Source organism: Lepidochelys kempii, chromosome 3 (assembly GCF_965140285.1).
Source record: "Lepidochelys kempii isolate rLepKem1 chromosome 3, rLepKem1.hap1, whole genome shotgun sequence".
NCBI classification, from domain to species: Eukaryota; Metazoa; Chordata; order Testudines; family Cheloniidae; genus Lepidochelys; species Lepidochelys kempii.
The window spans coordinates 3,512,290-3,532,052 of record NC_136382.1 but is presented as its reverse complement, the minus strand read 5'-3'; the positions used below and the strand labels follow the sequence as shown (position 1 = coordinate 3,532,052).

Here is a 19,763-nt window from a genome sequence, read left to right as displayed (position 1 = left end):
CCCCACAGCCGATTCAAACAGGGGCTTGGCTACAGCTGGATTTGCTGTCTGTAACCACTAGCTCACAATCTGCTCCCAGAGCCAGGAATGGAGACCAAGAATCCTGATACCCAGCGTTCCATTACTCTCTCCCCACTACTTGAACCATTCTCTGGTTACCCCTGTATATCTCCCTGTGTGGGCTGGACCACATTGTGACAGCATATTTCCCCCCTGCTGGTTACCACTATCACTGATGTAGAAGTGGTTTTTAATGTGAATCTGAAGACTGTCAGTTCAAACCCTGCTAATCATAGAAATGTCAGGCTGGAAGGGACCTCAACGTCCTCAAGTTCAGCCCCACGCACTGTGTCAGGACCAAGTAAATCTAGACCATCCCTGACAGGTGTTTGTCCAACTTGTTTTTAAAAGCTTCCAATGATAGTGACACCACAACCTCCCTTGCAAGCCTATTCCAGAGCTTAACTCCCCCTATAGAGATCAAACCGTGTTGCTGTCGATTCCACCTGAAAGATGGGGTTCATTGACAAGGCCTCAACTGGAGTACTCATGGCAGGTCTGAGCACCACATATCAGGAAAGATGTGGACAAATTGGAGAAAGTCCAGAGCAGAGCAACAAAAATGATTAAGAGTCTAGAAAACATAACCTACAAGAAACGATTGAGAACTTTTTGGCTTCAGTCCCATTGCAAACAAGAGATGGCAGCCATTTTGAAAGTTCCATGATGAATTACCCCTTTCTTCAACCATGGCTGAAAGGAAAAATTTTGCTGTGAAGAATGGTGGCAATAAATGACCATTAATCCTAAAAAAAAAACTTCAGATGTAACCAATGCACAAATTATTTTTAACTAGATGGTCAATTTGAAAGATCTGCACTATTCTGTTTTTAAGATAATTTGGGACAAAATACCTGTTCTGGCAGTTGTGCTAAATTTGTTAAAAACATTTTAAAATGAATTTTAACTCATGAACACATTAATAGATTTACCTGTAAATGTTCAGAGAAATTTATTCTGAACTCAAAAAGTAGCATATCTTTGGAGGGCATACACTGTATGTTTCATACATAGCAAAGAGGGTGAACCCCTGCTTTAAGGGCAAATCTGAGCTCACCCCAACTATGGAACCATAAGGATCCTGGAGTAAATGTAGTAGTGACTATACATTCCAAAACAACATATCTCGATGTGAGGTGGATGCTGTGTTAATATTTGTTTCACAGTTAATTTTTTATAATGTGTATTTGGTTAATGGGAGCTGTCCCTTTAAGAATAGGCTGTGGCAGGCTTACACCGTATTTGAAACTGAGAGCAACGAGGAGTCTGGTGATGTCGCTAAAGTAGATATAGGGACAGAGTTGGCAATGGGGTTTGTTGCAGGAATTGGTTCCTGGGTTAGTGTTTCTGTGGTGTGGGGTGTAGTCGCTGGTGAGTATCTACAACCGCATTTGCTCCAATCAGCTCCAGTCAGAGACAAACACCTATGAGATCTTTATCAAGCATTCTTAAAACTATAATACACATCCAGGGAAGTGAGGAAACAGACTGACAGAGCGAGATGGGTACCCAGAAGTCACCTACTACAGGACAGGCCCAACAAGGAAAATAACAGAATGCCACTGGCCGTCACCTTCAGCCCCCAACTAAAACCTCTCCAATGCATCCTCAGTGATCTACAACCTATCCCTCACTCTCACAGACCTTGGGAGGCAGACCAGTCCTTGCCTACAGACAGCCCCCCAACCTGAAGCAAATACTCACCAGCAACTACACCCCACACCACAGAAACACTAACCCAGGAACCAATCCCTAGAACAAACCCCATTGCCAACTCTGTCCCTATAGCTACTCTCGTGACACCATCAGAGGACCCAACCACACCATCAGGGGCTCATTCACCTGCACATCTACTAATGTGATCTATGCCATCATGTGCCAGCAATGCCCCTCTGCCATGTACCTTGGCCAAACTGGACAGTCTCTACGTAAAAGAATAAATGGACACAAATCAGACATCAAGAATGGCAACATACAAAAACCAGTAGGAGAACACTTCGATCCCCCTGGACATTCACTAACAGATTTAAAAGTAGCCATCTGTCAAGGCTGATTTCCCACTCTGGCACTTCGAGTGCAGAAGCTGGGGGCCCTCAAAAGACTTTAAAAATACCTTGCCACTCCAGGCTTGTATTAAATTCCCAAGGTTACAGATCCCCCTGGCCTTGGTAGTAGTGCTGCCACCACCCACGTGAAAAAAATGCCTCTTGAGAATCAGGAAAACTCACTTGGAAGTTTCCCTGAGGCCCTCGGCTTTTCCACCCCTCCCTTGGGGTCCAGCTTAAAGGTTACAAAGAAAACAAAAGCTCCTGTGTTTAGCACAGAGGAATCCACAAGCCCAGAATAAAGAGATAAACCTGATCGTGTCTAACTAAACATTTCCTGTTCTACTTACATATCTGTAGTTACAAATAAGTAATTTCTAGGTATAAATGGTGATGATTTTTCATACTTGGCCAAAGCTTTACAGCATACCTGCTGCTCTCTGTCTCTCCAGCTGAGAGAGAACCACAACCCTCACAAAGAAGAGAAGTTTTTTCTCAATTTTGAAAGTTTCTAGTCTTCCCTTTGGCTCTTTTGCCCAGGTGCCAATTCACTTCCTCTTACCTAAGCATTTTAGTGACAATTAGAATCATAGAATATCAGGGTTGGAAGAGACCTCAGGAGGTCATCTCGTCCAATCCCCTACTCAAAGCAGGACCAACCCCAACTAAATGTGGATGATACTAAACTGGGAGGAGTGGTAGATACGCTGGAGGGGAGGGATAGGATACAGAAGGACCTAGACAAATTGGAGGATTGGGCCAAAAGAAATCTGATGAGGTTCAATAACGATAAGTGCAGGGTCCTGCACTTAGGATGGAAGAATCCAATGCACCGCTACAGACTAGGGACCGAATGGCTAGGCAGCAGTTCTGCGGAAAAGGACCTAGGGGTGACAGTGGACGAGAAGCTGGATATGAGCCAGCAGTGTGCCCTTGTTGCCAAGAAGGCCAATGGCATTTTGGGATGTATAAGTAGGGGCATAGCGAGCAGATCGAGGGACGTGATCGTTCCCCTCCATTCGACATTGGTGAGGCCTCATCTGGAGTACTGTGTCCAGTTTTGGGCCCCACACTACAAGAAGGATGTGGATAAATTGGAGAGAGTCCAGCGAAGGGCAACAAAAATGATTAGGGGTCTAGAACACATGACTTATGAGGAGAGGCTGAGGGAGCTGGGATTGTTTAGCCTGCAGAAGAGAAGAATGAGGGGGGATTTGATAGCTACTTTCAACTACCTGAAAGGGGGTTCCAAAGAGGATGGCTCTAGACTGTTCTCAATGGTAGCAGATGACAAAACGAGGAGTAATGGTCTCAAGTTGCAGTGGGGGAGGTTTAGATTGGATATTAGGAAAAACTTTTTCACTAAGAGGGTGGTGAAACACTGGAATGCGTTACCTAGGGAGGTGGTAGAATCTCCTTCCTTAGAGGTTTTTAAGGTCAGGCTTGACAAAGCCCTGGCTGGGATGATTTAACTGGGAATTGGTCCTGCTTCAAGCAGGGGGTTGGATTAGATGACCTTCTGGGGTCCCTTCCAACCCTGATATTCTATGATTCTATGATTCTAAATCATCCCAGCCAGGGCTTTGTCAAGCCAGGCCTTAAAAACCTCTAAGGCTGGAGATTCCATCACCTCCCTAGGTAGCCCATTCCAGGGCTTCACCACCCTCCTAGTGAAATAGTGTTTCCCAATATCCAACCTAGGCTTCCCCCACTGCAACTTGAGACCATTGCTCCTTGTTCTGTCATCTGCCACCACTGAGAACAGTCTAAATCCATCCTCTTTGGAACCCCCCTCGCATAGTTGAAGGCTGCTATCAAATCCCACCTCACTCTTCTCTTTTGCAGACTAAATAACCCCGGCTCCCTCAGCCTCTCCTCAAAGTCATGTGCCCCAGACCCCTAACCATTTTTGTTGCCCTCCCCTGGACTCTCTCCAATTTGTCCACATTCCTTCTGTGGTGGGGGGACCAAAACTGGACGCAATACTCCAGGTGTGGCCTCATCAGTGCTGAATGGAGGGGAATATTCACTTCCCTCCATCTGCTGGCAACGCTCCTACTAATACAGCCCAATATGCCGTTGGCCTTCTTGGCAACAAGGGTGTCCCCTTCCCCCTGCCCGTGTGCCTGATTTCCACTGAGCTGGGGTGACAGGACAGGAGGAATCTGTGCTGGGCAAGGAGCTGCTGGCATTGCAGCTGCTTGTGTCTGAATGAGCCCTCAGGCCCCTGACCGACCCTGAGCGCTTCCTTAAAGAGACAGAGTTGCGAGGTCAGTGTCTGGAGCTGCTGCTCTCCTGCCCTCTCCTGACGCAGCCCAAGCAGGGAAAATGACCTGGATGTAGGGAGCCATGACCTCACTCCTTGCCCCCTCCCCCCGCCTCACAGCCCCTTAGGGGTGCGCGGGGATGGGTCAGGGGAGCAGCCATGCCAACTGCTCCATCACTGCACGCAGGTCAGTTTCCCCATATGGGTTCAGGAAGGGGATGCCGAGGTTAGGGGCACAGGAGGGGGGTAGGGGTTGGGGTGAAGAGGGCACAGCGCAGGGGTTAAGGGTGCAGGAGGGAGGTGCAGGGGTGGGAGTGAAGGGGGTGCAGGGATTAGGGGCACAGGAGGGGAGTGTAGGGATTTGGGGTGAAGGGGGAACAATGTAGGAGTTAGCGTGCAGGAGGGGCCAGGGGTTAGGGACAAAGGGGGCACAGTGCAGGGGTTAGGGGTGAAGGGAGGGTGGGGAGGCACTTGGGGTGAGGGCATGCCACGCCCATGGGGGCCAGGGGCACCAAAATGCAAGTTCGCCCAGGGTGCCATTTTCCCTAAGGCCAGCCCTGACACAAGACTGCCCATCTCAGGGCCCTGTGTGACTTCTGCACCACCTGCCTCCTAGGGCCCCGAGAAAGTGTATGTGTAACACCAACAGACAGCGGGGGGTGGCATCAAACCTGGGACCTCTGGAGCCTAGTGCACGGAGCCTCTACTGCACGAGTTAAAAGGCTGTTATCTGAGGCTGTAGAGCAGACTCCTTTGCTCTCTTTCTCTCTCTCTCTAAGTGGTCTCAGTGCCACTAGATGGGACAGAACCCCACAGCCAGGAGGTGTGTGGGTTACACATGGAAAAAGAGTCTCTGTGTAGGCAGGTGTGTGCATCTCCCACAGTCAGACTGTTGCAGCTCCTGGCCTTCTCCTGTTGCCTGTTTGGGCCTTGCAGTGAAAATGAGTGAGGGTGAGCGAAGGAGGGAGAAGGGATGGAGTGAACAAGGTCAGGGCCTCCGGAAGGGACGGGACAGGGGGCAGGGCCTCTGGGAAGGGGCTGGGGAGAGGGTGGGCCAAGGGTGTTCAGTTTTCTGGAATTAGAAAATTGGCAACTTTACTGTTGTCCCATAAGTCCCACAGAGCCCTGCACCCAGCTGTGATGTCCAGCACACACAGCCCATCCCACACGTGGCTCGGTATATGAGTCCTTGGGCTTCCACTCTGAATTCAGCTTCTCTCCAGCTCCCTGCTTGCCATGTGGCTGCTGCTTTGGTTTCTCTGCAGTCTCTGGCTCACCATGCAGCCGCCGCTTCCAAAGAGAGCCTGGACAATTCCCAGGCTAGGACCTTTCCCCTCCCTGGCCAGGAATAAGGGGATGTGCCGTGGGGAGGGCACTGATGGGAGCTGTTGTCCTCTGCTTTGCTGATCCATCACAGAGCTCTCTGCTGGGTTCAGGGAGGCGAAGCAGGGAGCCCGGGGCCTTTCCTCTGCAGTTCAGGTGTGAGAAAATAGCTGTTCAAATTCAGTGTAGAAATCAGTGCTCACATGAGCTCAGTGGAGCAAAGCCAGGCCTGGGCCCAGGAGCAAGAGTGGTGGTGTTAAGGAGGCAGATGCTGGGCAGGCGGGTAGGGTGTGGGGCAGGCAGGGTTCAGGAACAGACGGGGGGTGGGTTCAGGAGTAGTCTGGGGAGATTAAACTGTCAGGAAGGGGTACCAGGGACAGGTTGCAAGGGCTAAGGGTGAGGTGCCGGAGATCTTGGTGCGGGACTGGCAGGGCTAAATGCGGGGAACAAGCAGCAGCTGAAAGAGCTATGGTTTGGCGGGTGGAGGGGGAGTGTCTTGTGTCCCCAAGCCAGCTGTCAAGGCTGAGGATGGAGGCCTGGGGTCGGGTCGGGTCGGGGTGGGTCAGCAGGGCTGAGGGGGATCTAGGTTAAGGAGCAGCTCAGGGGAGACAAATATGGGGGGGCATCTAGTTCAGGAGCAGACTGGGGGACAAATTGTGGGGGCAGGTACAGAGGAAGGTTGGCAGAGCTATGGGGGCCCTAAGTTTAGGAGCAGGTTGGGGAATGAAATGTTTTTGGGGTAGGGCTGGGTTTAGGATCAGGTCAGGGGATAAATAGGGGGAGGCTCCAGGTTCAAGAGGACGTTGTGGGGGGGGCATATGGGGAGAGCTGGGTTCAGAAGCAGGTTGGGGGATAAATGTTGGGTGGGGGCTGGGTTTAAGATCAGATCAGGAGGGAAAGGGGGGCGGGAGCTGCAGGACCAGAGTGGGATGGATCAATGTAAGGGGGCGGTGTTGGCGACAGGCCCAAGTTCAGGAATCTGGAGGGGTGAGACTAGGACTTGGTGGGCAAGGAGACTGGGTAACAACCTGCTACTGCTATCAGTTACTCAGTTACCTCAAGTGGCAGAATTCTGTGCGGTGGATCTAAAGTTTCAACCCTGCTGATCACCTTGTGGTTGTCAATATGATGCCACATGATGGAACTTCTAGTTTTTCAGTTTCCTTTTTTAAAAATTTAGGAAATTACATGCAGGCACATACACAAATTATGTTAAAAGAACAGTATTGCCAACCCCAAATGTTCAAAAATCATGAGTCAGGCTCACCAAAAATCATGAGATTGGGTTTAAAATCATGAGCTAGATATGATGTTGTTTTTACTTGCTCTCTGCTTTTTGAGACTTTAGGGCGTATGGGGTTCACATTTTGGAGCTTTCTCCACAGCCACAAGGGCTAGAAACTTTATTTTCTTTAAGAATGACGGCTGAAATCATCACATATCACTTGACTCCAAGAGCTGGGGCTTTAAGGAAAACAATGATTATCATGAGACTCATGACAAAATCATGGGAGTTGGAAACACTGGTCCCTTCTGGCCTTGGAATCTATGAATGTCTGTAAAGGTAGTAGAATCTGGCCCTGGATGGCAGTAGATCAGCGCTGATGAGCAGCCCTATAACAGAGAACAACGCCTGTGCACTGGAAATAAAATCTTGTTAACAAAGCAGATTTCAAGCTTCCAAGGAGTGTCTGGTGATTGCACTGGCCTGAGCTGGAGGGTGAAGCACAGCAAAGTCACCTCGGTAGGAACCCTGGGAGGCATTGTGAAATACCTCCCAGAGCGCCTCCCTGGGCAGTGGGAACCCAGCTCCTCTGCTCTGTTAGAGAGTTCAGTGTGGGCTCTCCTTCATGGCTGAGGAGTCTTGCTGGCAGGTGTGGGCCCATGGCCCTTACCCTCCCCACCCCCTACTGCTGTGAGCATTGCTAGCTCCGTGTGCAGTCATTATTTTCAAGTGACTGCAAGGACTGCAGTTGTGACTGGCTCCTTCCTGCAGGAGCCAGCGGGGAGGGAAGGCTCCTCGCACCATCCATACTTGGGGCAGCTAGATACCCATGTCATTTTAAAGCAACCATTTTCTCCTAGGAGCAGTTTGTACTTGTGTACATGGTGAGCTTGCTTGTGCCAGTCTGATTTAAGTAATCCTTAACAATTGTGGACCCAACCCTATAAGATATTCAGTGCCTGCTGAGAGGTCCTGAGGGCTGTGTCCTGCTGAAGTAAGGCAGCAGTGCGGTAGGAGACAAGGAGGCGAGAGGCAGGATTTGGTCCTGCTTTTGAGCCTTGATAGAAACAGAACATGCTTCTATGATTTTCTGCACCTGCAGAAGAAGCTACCGCTGTCAAAAGCTGCTTTAGCCCTTCAACAAACTCTGGTTCCAGGTGCTTAGATAATGATTTGCAGCCATTGAGTGCTTTGACTTTTTTAAAAACGTAGGCAGCGAACGTACTGTTTAACATAATTTAATTTAATTTAAAACTCTGTTTAATATCTTGCAGTAAGTTTAGGCCTTAACATATATTGTAATACTTTCAAATATAATTTCAAGTAGGTTTATTTTTAAAAAGAAAAATATGTTTAAACACAAAAAAATCCTTAATTTTATTTTATTTTTAAGTCATAATTTTTTATCCACCCTGGCTGTGGCAAAGTGTCACAGAGTAGCTCAGTGATACTCAGTCCGCGGCTTGCGAGCCACATGTGGCTATTTGAAGCATAGCCTGCGGCTCTTCAAGGCTCCCTCCGAAAGCACCGCGAACAGCTGATTCATGGCACTCCTGGAGGGAGCAGGGCCGGATTAATGCAGGGGCTTTAGGGGCTGCAGGCCAGGACCCTGGGCTAAGGGGGGCCAGCAAAAAGCTCTCCGGGTCTTCCAGTCTAGATCTTTTTGCGGGGGCCCCCTTAGCCCAGGACTACAGCCACTAAAGTCCCTGCATTAATCCAGCTGGCCGGGCACGGGAAGCAGATCCGTGTGCTGCTGTTCCCCCTTGGGTGACTAGATAGAAAGTATGAAAAATCGGGTCGGGGGTGGGGGGTAATAGGAGCCTATATTAGAAAAAGACCCCAAAATGGGGATTGTCCCTATAAAATTGGGACATCTGGTCACCCTAGTTCCCCGCCGACCCTCCCGCTGGCCTGGAGCTGCACGGCAATCAGGGGAAGCTCCGATGCTCCATCTGCGCACTGTCCTCGCTTGTTGGCACTGCCCCCGCAGAGCCCATCGGCTGGGAATTGCGGCCAATGGGAACTGCGGGGGTGGTGCTTGAAGGCAAGGGCAGTGCGTGGAGCCACCTGCCGACTGCTTCCAGGAATGGCGGGGGGACAGAGCAGGCAGGGAGCCTGTCTCAGCCCTGCTGCGCCACCAAACGAGAGCTGCCCAAGGTAAGCACGCTGCATCCCAAGCCCCTGCCCCAGCCCTGAGCCCCATCCTGCACCCTAACTTCTGCCCAGACCCTGCACCCCAACCTCCTGCCCCAGCCCTGAGCCCCCTCCCGCACTCCAAACCCCTTGGCCTCAGCCTGGAGCCCCCTTCTGCACCCCAAAACCCTCATCCCCAAGAGCCCTCCCAGTTGGAGCCCTCACTCCTACCACACCACAACCCTCTGCCCCAGCCTAGAGCCCCCTCCTGCATTCTGAACCCCTCATGCAATAAATAAGTTAGCTGAACTTAGTTTTCGTTTTATTGAAAATGTATTTGAAAATTTGGTTATATTTATAGTTATATATTTAATATTATTGTATGCGTGTGTTTGGTGGGGTGGTGCGCAGGGCATACAGAAGTCATGTGGCTCTTTTGGTTAATGGTGGTTGCAAATGTGGCTCCCGAATCACATAACTGTGAATACCACTGGTGTAGCCCATTGTATATTATATAAGGCCGGGAGTGAAGCTGGCGGAGGGAGGAAGGGAGGGCCATCTTCATTGGAGTGTGATATTATTTTTCTACTCCATTTCACAGCCATGTCTATGGGAAAGGAAAAACCCAAGAATTCAGGGCAGGGAGATGCTGCCAAGGATGAACTAGCCAAGAGACTGGAAGCAGCGGGTCTGAGTGCAGAGTACTGGCTGCCTAAACTGCACAAAAAACTTGGAGTTACCTCTATCCAAGCCTTGAAACACCTGCGATATGAAGACTTCCGAAAGTTAGAATGCGACGTACAGCACACATGGGAAAAGCAGGCCCTCCAAGAACTACTTAAGACAGACAGCAAGGCAACAATGACACAGCTGCAGGAGCAGCGCTTGGAGATGCTAAAGAAGAGGCAGGAGCAGGCTAAGTCGGCGCAGAAGGAGCTAATAGAAATGCAGGAGAAAGGCAGGAGCCGCCCTGAGGAAGCTGTAAGAAAGAAAGAGGAGGAGCTGCAGGGAGTTATGGACATAGCCCCAGAGTATTGGGCACCATCTGAGAAGCCTTTGAAGGAAGTGATAGAGAATGTGCACAAACAGTTAGACCTCCTGAAGGAGACGGTGTCCCAGAGTGAGAATCTCCCTGACAAGAAAGTTTTGAGACGGGCATCAGGAGGGCTGGCCCTGCAGGGCATTTACAAAACCAACAAGCTTGCAGAGATGGTGGAGAAGCGAGAGCAGCTCATAGACATCCCAGAAGGGTTTGAGCTCCTTGGTCCAGAGCAAGGGCCATTGTCTGAGAAGAAGGAGTTTTCATCTGCTGAAGCAGAATCCACATTCACAAAGGCCATGGAGAAGCTAGGCTTCAACATTAGCACCGCAGCCAAAGGTGGATTTTGGGGGTTTAGTGCTGAAACCAGCTCAGATTATGGCAAATCTGAAGAATCCAAAAAAAACCACAGGTCCCGCTCTGAACACACCTACATTTGTACCACCAAGTACCGCTACATCCCACTGGCCTCATGCCACTTCCCAAAGGATCAGCTTCGACTTTCCAGTGCAGCGCTGCAAGAGTTAAAAGAGATCGAGCAGCTTTTGAGTCACACCCCAGAGCCGGAAAAGCTCAACATGCTGAAGAGCAGGGGCGGGAGATTCTTCAACCGATTCGGGTCTCACGTAAACCAGGGCCCCCTTCACTTGGGTGGGATATTCTGGTGGAAAGTGTCTTCTGAGGGATTCCGGGCAGAGCAGCTGGACGAGATGAAGAAACGAACATCTGATGAACTCAGCAATTATGTTGGGGGCAGCTATAGAGGCTTCGGTTGGAGCGTTGCACCTGGTGTTACTGCATCAAAATCAGGTTCTGAAGCCTCATTTCAGGGCACAGATAGAAAACAAATGCAAACAGAGATTCAGCTGTTTGTGACCCAGACAGGCGGCCCACCTGGAGTGGATTCATTCACAGCATGGAAATCTGGGCTACTGGCCAGTAACAAAACCTGGTCTGTTATTGACAGAGGTCTCAGCTGATTCCAGTGTGGGACATAATCCTGTCCAATCACAGACAAGATTTTAAAGATGTTTATCAAATGAGGAGCAGCCTCACAAGGGCCTATGAAGCCCTAACAAAGCTAAGTGCAAGTACATTGGTTGGGGAGGAGTTAGCCAGTGCAATGGATGAGGCCAGATCATTCTTAGAGGACATGAAGTCCTGGGAAGTCACTGGGGATGAAGAACAGCTGGTGACACTGATGAACTTCAAACAGAAGCTGAATGAAAAAACAAGAAGCCCTAATGTATGGATCAACATTTGCCTATCAGATAAGGTGCTTCAAGATTTCCTGGAAAAAACAGTTTCTCTGTGCAAAGATTTTTCTGCCCCAAATGAGAAGTACATCAAATCTTTGCTGCACTGCCTTCTGGGTCCTTATATCTATTCAGTTAAGAACTTCCCCAAATCTTCTTTCATTATGCAATGGATTTTCCAGTCAGCAGAAGAACAAGCAGGACGGATCTGCAGCTCAGATCTTACAGATTTCATTAAAGTTTTACAACAAATGGAAAGTGACATCAGGGAAGCTACCGCTGCCTCGATGAATTCTCCAGCAGCAGAGCATGAAGCACAAAGAAAAGCTACTCTGATTCTCAGTTTATCCTTCCATTCATTACTTCAGGCTCTGAGACAGGGAGCTGAGACAGAGCCTGAGCTGTTATTACTCTCAGTCGCAGCCAGCGCAGGATATCATGTGGACAGTCACACTTTTCAGAATCTCCTCGGGTGCTCAGAAATTAACTTCATGTTAAAGGAAATGCAAAGGGTACATGAGAGATATTTGACTCTTAGGGGTCAGGATGTTTCCAGAGCTCAGGCTTTCCTGTTGTTGACATGTCTGACAGTAGCAGCTAAATATAAAGTTATAGCCCCTGAAGAGAAGAAATGTTTGACTTTTATTAAAGATCACATGGGCAACTCGCTGTCACAGAAAGTTACTTTTGTCCTTACAAAGCACAGGGCACTCACTGACTGGAAGGCACTGGAAAGAGACTTGAATTCCCTTGTAAATGGAAATTTTGAAGCCACAAATGATGATCAGCTGAAGGAGTATATAAAGAAAGATCTAGGAAATGTTTTTCAAGAAATCAAGCAGGTAAATTCACCAATGTCAACATCCAAAGAAGTGCAATCCAGAGACACTAAGACATACGGATTTCCCCAAAACTCAGGGTTTCTAAAATTATTTCAGCGACTTAAACTTGAAAATTACTATCCAAATACAATGGGGATGGCAGACATCCAGAAAATTCATGAAACATCTTTACATGCCAGGCACCCCCGCAATGAAAGTGAGCTGCCATTTTATTTTTTGGATAAACTGTTGATGATGGACTATCGGGTAAGATATTTGATTTGCAACGATGACTGTAAAACAAAACAAGGTATAGCCAATACACTGACCACCAGCGATGATGTGAATGAACCCACAGATAATGTAGATGACATTTTTAATGACGATGAGCAGGAATCTGATGAATCTGCTGAAAGTAATGAGGATCAGGTGCATCCCATGGACATACAGATGGCAATTTTTCACAGTGCAGATGATTTCATGAGGCAATATATTTCAACAAAGCTTTCTTTATGTCAATTTGCACTTCCACTTTTGGTGCCAGATCCCTGCACTTCACAAATAGAATTCCCTCTTTGGTCCTTTGCCCAAGTTAACAAGAAATGGCAGAGTTACAAGAAACTTCAAAACAGGACTGGGATTAGGAAATGTACAGATAAATTGATTTATCAAGCAGATCTACCAGTGGTGTCCTTCATAAGATTTGGTGCATCTTCTTTTTCTAAATCTCAGCTCTTAAATACACTGTTGAGTAAGCAAAGGCATAATATTTTTTTCCATCGTCACTGTAAAAGCAGTAGTAAAAACTGCCTCTTGATGGAAGGTGTTGTAGAAATCGCCTGGTATTGTCCAGGTAGAGATGATGATAGTTTTGACAATTGCATTGCCTTCACTAATCTTCACGGAGATGCAAGAGAACATAAGCAACAAATCAAATTTTTACAGGAAATAGCTTCTGTCAATGTGGTGCTCTTGTCAGATACTGATCGGAATGAAACGGGCACAAAGGTTTTACAAGACCTTCTAAAATCCTCCAAACCTATCATCTTTCTCTGTATTGACAAAGAGAGAATAACAGTTAATAAGTATGAAAAGCGAGTAAAAATAGCTGTTAAGAACCAGAATGAGGCAAAATTAATGGAGGAACTGACCACTGCAATTAAATGTGCTGTAGAAACTTCAAATATTCCTTGTAGTCTTGGTAAATGTGCAGACATTGCTCAAAAGCATGGATTCCATGTTGACGAAGACAAAAGAGAGTGCATGGAAGGCAAAGAACTGGCACAAAAAGTAATGGGTGTTCTGAAACAGACAAATATTTTAGATATTAAGGACAAATTATTACCTCTCCAAGGAGAGTTGTGGCACAAGTGGTGTAAAAAGGATAAAGAACGTACCCGTTTGCAGGACAATCAGAACATGGGCATTGAACAACGCCTAAGCCAAATAAAATCAGAAAAGCATGTGCTGCGACAGGATCAATTACAGAGAGCATTCCCCCTGAATGAATTAATGAAGTCTGTGCTTTCAGCTCTGACTTCACCTTCCCACAAAACCAAAATGTACTTTTTACAGTGGCTGAAAGTATTTATAGCTGATCTGCCTGCTGATCATCTTCCAGAGCTTCACCAGAAATACCCTGATTTATGGTCACAAAACCAAAGGGGAAAAAATAATGACTCGCAAAAACAATTAGAAAAATTATCACATAAAATAAATGAATCGACTTTTGGTCTCGAGCATCTTTTGAGAGAGGTGGGTCAGATTTATGAAGCTTTGGATGCACACCCTGAACAGGATAAATGCTATCATGAACTACCAAAAATTGTAGCTGATTTGATGGTTGAAGGGTATCCTATCGAGCTGCTGGATGGTGACACTTCTTATGTGCCATTGAAGTGGGTTGGAGCCATCTTTGACAAGTTAATTGAGAAATTAGGAGACCAAAAGGTGTTTGTTCTTTCTGTACTTGGCATCCAGAGCACTGGAAAATCAACACTGCTAAATGCCATGTTTGGACTTCAGTTTAATGTCAGTGCAGGGAGGTGCACGAGGGGAGCATTTATGCAACTAGTTAAGGTGGATGATGAGCTCAGAAAAGAGCTGAAGTTTGACTTTATGGTGGTTATTGACACTGAAGGGCTGCGGGCAATACAGCTAGAAAACAGATCAGCACTCAGCCATGATAACGAGCTAGCCACTTTTGTCATTGGTCTTGGCAACACAACTTTGATCAATATTTTTGGAGAGAACCCTTCTGAAATGCAAGATATCCTACAGATCGCTGTCCAGGCATTTCTGAGGATGAAACAAGTAAATCTCTCCCCAAGCTGTTTGTTTGTGCATCAAAATGTTGGAGACATAACTGCAAATGAAAAGAATATGGAAGGACGAAGACGTCTTCAGGAAAAATTAGATGAAATGGCAGTTACTGCAGCCCAGCAAGAGTCCAATTATGTTACCTGCTTTAATGACGTTATCCAATTTGATGTGAACACCCACATTCATTACTTTCCTCATCTCTGGGAAGGAGACCCACCGATGGCAGCTCCAAACCCCAGTTACAGCCAAAGAGTGCAGGAACTAAAGAGGGAAATTCTCATGGCTGCCAAAGAAAAATCTGAACATAGGTTTCTAAAACTGTCAGAATTAAAAACACGCACTCAGGACCTGTGGGAGGCTTTGTTAAATGAGAATTTTGTATTCAGCTTTAAAAATACACAGGAGATTGTTGTATACAGCAGACTGGAAAACAACTATAACAAATGGACCTGGGAACTGAGAAGTTTCGTGCTTAATCTGCAGAACAAGCTGAACATCCAAATTCAGAATGGGAGAATCTCCAAAATAGATAAAGTAGATCTTGAAAAAAAAGTTCAAGAAAAATATGATGCCACTGAAAAGGACCTTGAAAGGTATTTTAGGGAAGACAAGGACTGTAACATACTGATTCAATGGGAAAAAAATATTAAAACAAAAATGAACTTTTTCAGACAAGAACTGATTGACAAACTGTGTCAAAAGGGTCAAGAACTTATCAATCTAAAGAATTGTCAAAGTAGTTTTGACCAAAGGAAATCAACTTATAAAGAAGACTTGCTTAGAAAAAGCCAGGAGTTGGCCCGACATTTCAGAGATAAGGAATTGAGTGAAAGGGAACTTAGAGATAGCTTTATCAGAATGTGGAATGAATGGGTTACTGAGGTGTCCCCTGCTGCCCCTTGTGTTGAGGAGCCCAATTTTAATGCTGATATGGAGATTTTCCTTTTCAATCATTTTAGATCAGAACACAATATAAGAAACAGGATTACAATATCCTCTGAATGGACTGTTTTTCCTCTGAACCCTACTGAGCACATCTCAATGAAGAGACGATGGTATATGCTGTGGAAGACTACGAAAGAATGTGATGTTGAGAATTTAAAGACAAGGACAGCACACCTAGAGCAGCATATCTATGAATACATTGAGAACAAAGCGAGAGAGATAATGAATTACAGTTCCAGTTACTTTCATGAAATAGTGGAGTTAATAAGCAGAAAGTTGGAATCTGATTCAGAGGATAACAATTTTACATTAACACCCTCATACAAAGTGGATGTATCTCTATATTTATGCCAAATGGCCACAAGAAAGTTTAGAGAGACATTCAAAGCATTCCAGAAATCAGATGATCCAGTCCGGTATCTTGAAAGTAAGAAAGAGGAATTCTTTAGCTCTTTTAAAATTGCCTGCCAAGGAGCAACATCCATCACAACTTTTGCTGATATTTTGTGCAGCAATCTTAAATCTGCTATCTGCCATGCAGTCTATGACAAGACTGCCGTTGATATAGCAAATGAAATGAGGTCTCACTATCCAGCCTTTAATGGCAATAGAACCAGACTGGAATTGTTCATGCTGGATTATCTTTTAAAGCAGGAAAATTTTGAAAAATACCAGGAGTTTATTTATAACCCAAGTTACTATATGGAGGATTTTATCAGACGAGAAGTTGATAGGTATTGTTTAGACAAAAAAAATCCAAAATTAAAAAATTTCTTAAATTTAAATCTTGATTCTCTCCAGACTCTTGTTCTTTTGGCAATTGATGAATCAACTAAAGTTGTTAAAGATAAACATGGCAACGTAGCCTCATGGTTGGATGAATTTTGTACCAGGCTTGGAGATGACATGTACCTTCCCAGAAGCAATCTGACAAGCATTGAACATCAAGAGACAAAAGACATACAATTTCTTAAAGAAGAGGTGAGTAAGTCACTGATCCCTGCCTTAGAACAGCTGAAACAAACATTCTCCGAGATTGATACGGATCCGTTTGTCACAAAACCCCATCAACTCCTATTTGAGCAGCTCAGTGGGTGTTTGAAGCAATGTCCCTTATGCAAGGCTGTCTGCACGAACACAATTCCTGGTCATGATGGAGATCACAGCACTTCTTGTCATCGTCCTCAGGCCCTGGCTGGCATCCAGTGGGAAGGAACAAATCATCTGGTCACTGACATTTGTACCAGCCTTGTAGCAAGTGACTGCAAGATAGTGCTTGATGGAAAAACAATTCTGTGCAAAAATTATCGAGAAGTAGGACCTGACTATGCAAATTGGGACATCAAACCAGATACCTCACAACTGTCTTATTGGAAATGGTTTGTCAGTCATTTCAGATCTGACTTAGAAAAAATCCATAATGGAAAATTTGAAGGCAAGGGGGCAATCCCGACTGATTGGAATGACTTAAACAAGGACAAAGTATGTGATGAGATGTTGTTAATGATGACCATCTTTGATGGAAGAATCAATCGGATGTGAGAAATTTATGTTTTGAAAAGGATACTGAAAAATATTTGCAATTAATATTGCTTGAATAGCTTTAAGAAGGAACTTTTTCTATCAAAAATAAAGTGAAGTGTGTTGGAGGGTTTGTCATATTTTACTGAAAAAAAACCCAACAGTATTTTTTGTAGGGCTCAAGGGAGAAGTTGCCGTGAAACTTTCCAAAAGAAACTTCCTTCTTCATAACAGAAATCACCAGTTCCATCATGCTTTGTTCCACTTGGAGAAGCCATTCCTGAAAATTAATTCAAAGGCAGTGGGTCTTCTTTGGTAGCAACAATGGCAAGAACACAGAAAGTTCAACGTTGGAAGAGGACTCTCGGGTTACGTGGCAAGGACACTTAAACTGAGGACAATACCAAATTGATAAGGTCTATATTAAAATGAATGAAAGAACAACAAATGCTATGAAACACAGAGTTACAAAGCAATAACACAACTCTGTGACTCCTGATGGTAACATCTCTATTATAGAGAACTACTTAGCCTAACATACTCACACCCTTCCCCGAAGGCCTGGTAGTAGGAGACGGAGGACCAGCCTTACCCCTGGCATGCCTGATGAATTTGATGGTCCAGGCTTCCCCAGTTGGTAGGGATTTCATTCGAGTGTTGAGTAGCTAAGCTGTATTGCAAAGTTGAGCTAATAGCTTGATAAAAGATAGGAAAAGCACGGTGAATGAATGACCCTCTTGCATGGTTGTTGGCCCCTTTTATAGGTCTTGGTACTGCTTTATCCAGGCCCAACCTACCATGCCCAAATCTTATTTCCTCACCCTAACAGATCTTCAGGTACACTTACTCTATAGGCTAGCATATTATGACACATATTCATATGTATTAATATTGATTATCTCACTCCTGAAACGGTTACCTTTGGCCTCACTTGTGACTTCCATGTTCTGTGGTGTACCCTGAAGTTACTCGTCTGTTCAAGACATATGATAAACATATTCAGTTCTTTGTTCGGTTCTGCATTCAGTTCCCCAAAGTCAAGAGGGGAAACCAATAGGCCATTTATCTATGCCAAAGATTACAAATACCCATACTAACTTGCTCTAGCTAATCATATAGAATACAGGCCTGCAGGTTCCTTGCATTACAGCCAACTATTATGGATAACCATGGATAACTCTTATGAGTAACATATACTGAAATTTATAAACAACCCCTGAAAGTATGATTCAGCAATAGTAAGATATGATAACAAAATAGTATGAATCAACCCAATGAAGAAAACATTATGTAATATAGCAGGCTGGCAAACTGATCTTATGGGCTACAGTGTGAACAGACAGGAGAGGTTATTCTCACAGTAAAGCAGTGTAAAAAGCACCCCAGGTTGGAGAACTAAGGGGACACAGCTGTTCAACAGTCCAGATTGTACCCTGGGTAATGTCACATGCACATTGAGACCAGGTCTGAAAATTTAGACCTAGTTGTCTCATCCAAGTTAAAATGGTTGTATAAGAGAGAGAGAGAGAGAGAGAGAGAAGAGGAAGAAAAGAACAATACCCCAAGAGACAGACTTTTGAACAATGATTTCAGAGAGTTCATGCCCTACTGTGCTATACCTGAAAAGCAAACTGAGAAGCAACTTTAACTTTGGACCTGGACCAAATCAGCCTGGCCAACAGTCAAAGAAAACAAGACCTGATCAACCTCAAGGGAGAAGAGGAGGAAATGCAAGAGCCCAGGTGTCAGCCCTCATTCACAGGCCACTCATCTTAGTGCAGACTGTGATGCTTTAAAAATGATCTCAAATAGCTTTTCTTTTTCTTACTGTTAATTCTGTATTAAGATTTTACTGCAATACATTATGTCATTTATAAGGAATAAACAATTTTTTCTGCTACCTACCATTACCTCATGAATGCAATGATGCATACCTATAAGAGATGAGCAAATACATGTATGTTCAAAATATTTTAAGAGATGTTGCCTGCTTTTCTTTAAACAGGTGAGTCCACTGTGTGCTCCAGGGGTGCCATCTGGGGAGGCTGGAAGGGGCTCCTGCTCCCCACCTGGTTTCATACCAGAGATCTGCTCCCAGATCTGCTGACACCCTAGACCCAGACGGAGCTCTTAACTGCAACACAGCTTGAGTGTTATCTGTGATTGCTTCTGCACTGCTCCCAGCTTCCACCCTTGGGGCAGGGAGTTTTTTTGTAAACAGAGGCAAGGTGATTAAGATAACCAAAGGCTTGTAAAACGAAAAGGAGTACTTGTGGCACCTTAGAGACTAACCAATTTATTTGAGCATGAGCTTTCGTGAGCTACAGCTCACTTCATCGGATGCATACTGTGGGAACTGCAGAAGACATTATATACAAATGTCAAAAATACACAACACAAATACAGGTTTTCTCACCCCCCAACCCCCCAACACACAAACTCACTCTCCTGCTGGTAATAGCTCATCCAAAGTGACCACTCTCCCTACAATGACAGGTTTCAGAGTAACAGCCGTGTTAGTCTGTCTTCGCAAAAAGAAAAGGAGTACTTGTGGCACCTTAGAGACTAACCAATTTATTTGAGCATGAGCTTTCATGAGCTACAGCTCACTTCATCGGGTGCATACCGTGGAAACTGCAGAAGACATTATATATACAGAGACCATGAAACAATACCTCCTCCCACCCCACTGTCCTGCTGGTAATAGCTTATCTAAAGTGATCATCAAGTTGGGCCTTCTCACCCCCCCCCCCACACACACAAACAAACTCACTCTCCTGCTGGCAATAGCTCATCCAAACTGACCA

At 45.6% G+C, this 19,763-nt stretch overlaps 1 protein-coding gene across 1 annotated transcript in view; it reads left to right on the top strand.

Moving 5' to 3' along the window:
- Positions 1 to 18,482, top strand: part of LOC140908431 (interferon-induced very large GTPase 1) — a 45,998-nt gene extending 27,516 nt beyond the window's left edge. Inside the window, 2 exon segments of the mRNA XM_073335505.2 lie at positions 9,654 to 11,060; positions 11,063 to 18,482. Of these exon segments, the coding sequence (XP_073191606.2) occupies positions 9,656 to 11,060; positions 11,063 to 16,977 (7,320 nt within the window). The 5' untranslated portion in view covers positions 9,654 to 9,655 and the 3' untranslated portion in view covers positions 16,978 to 18,482.
- Positions 18,483 to 19,763: the final 1,281 nt, after the last annotated feature.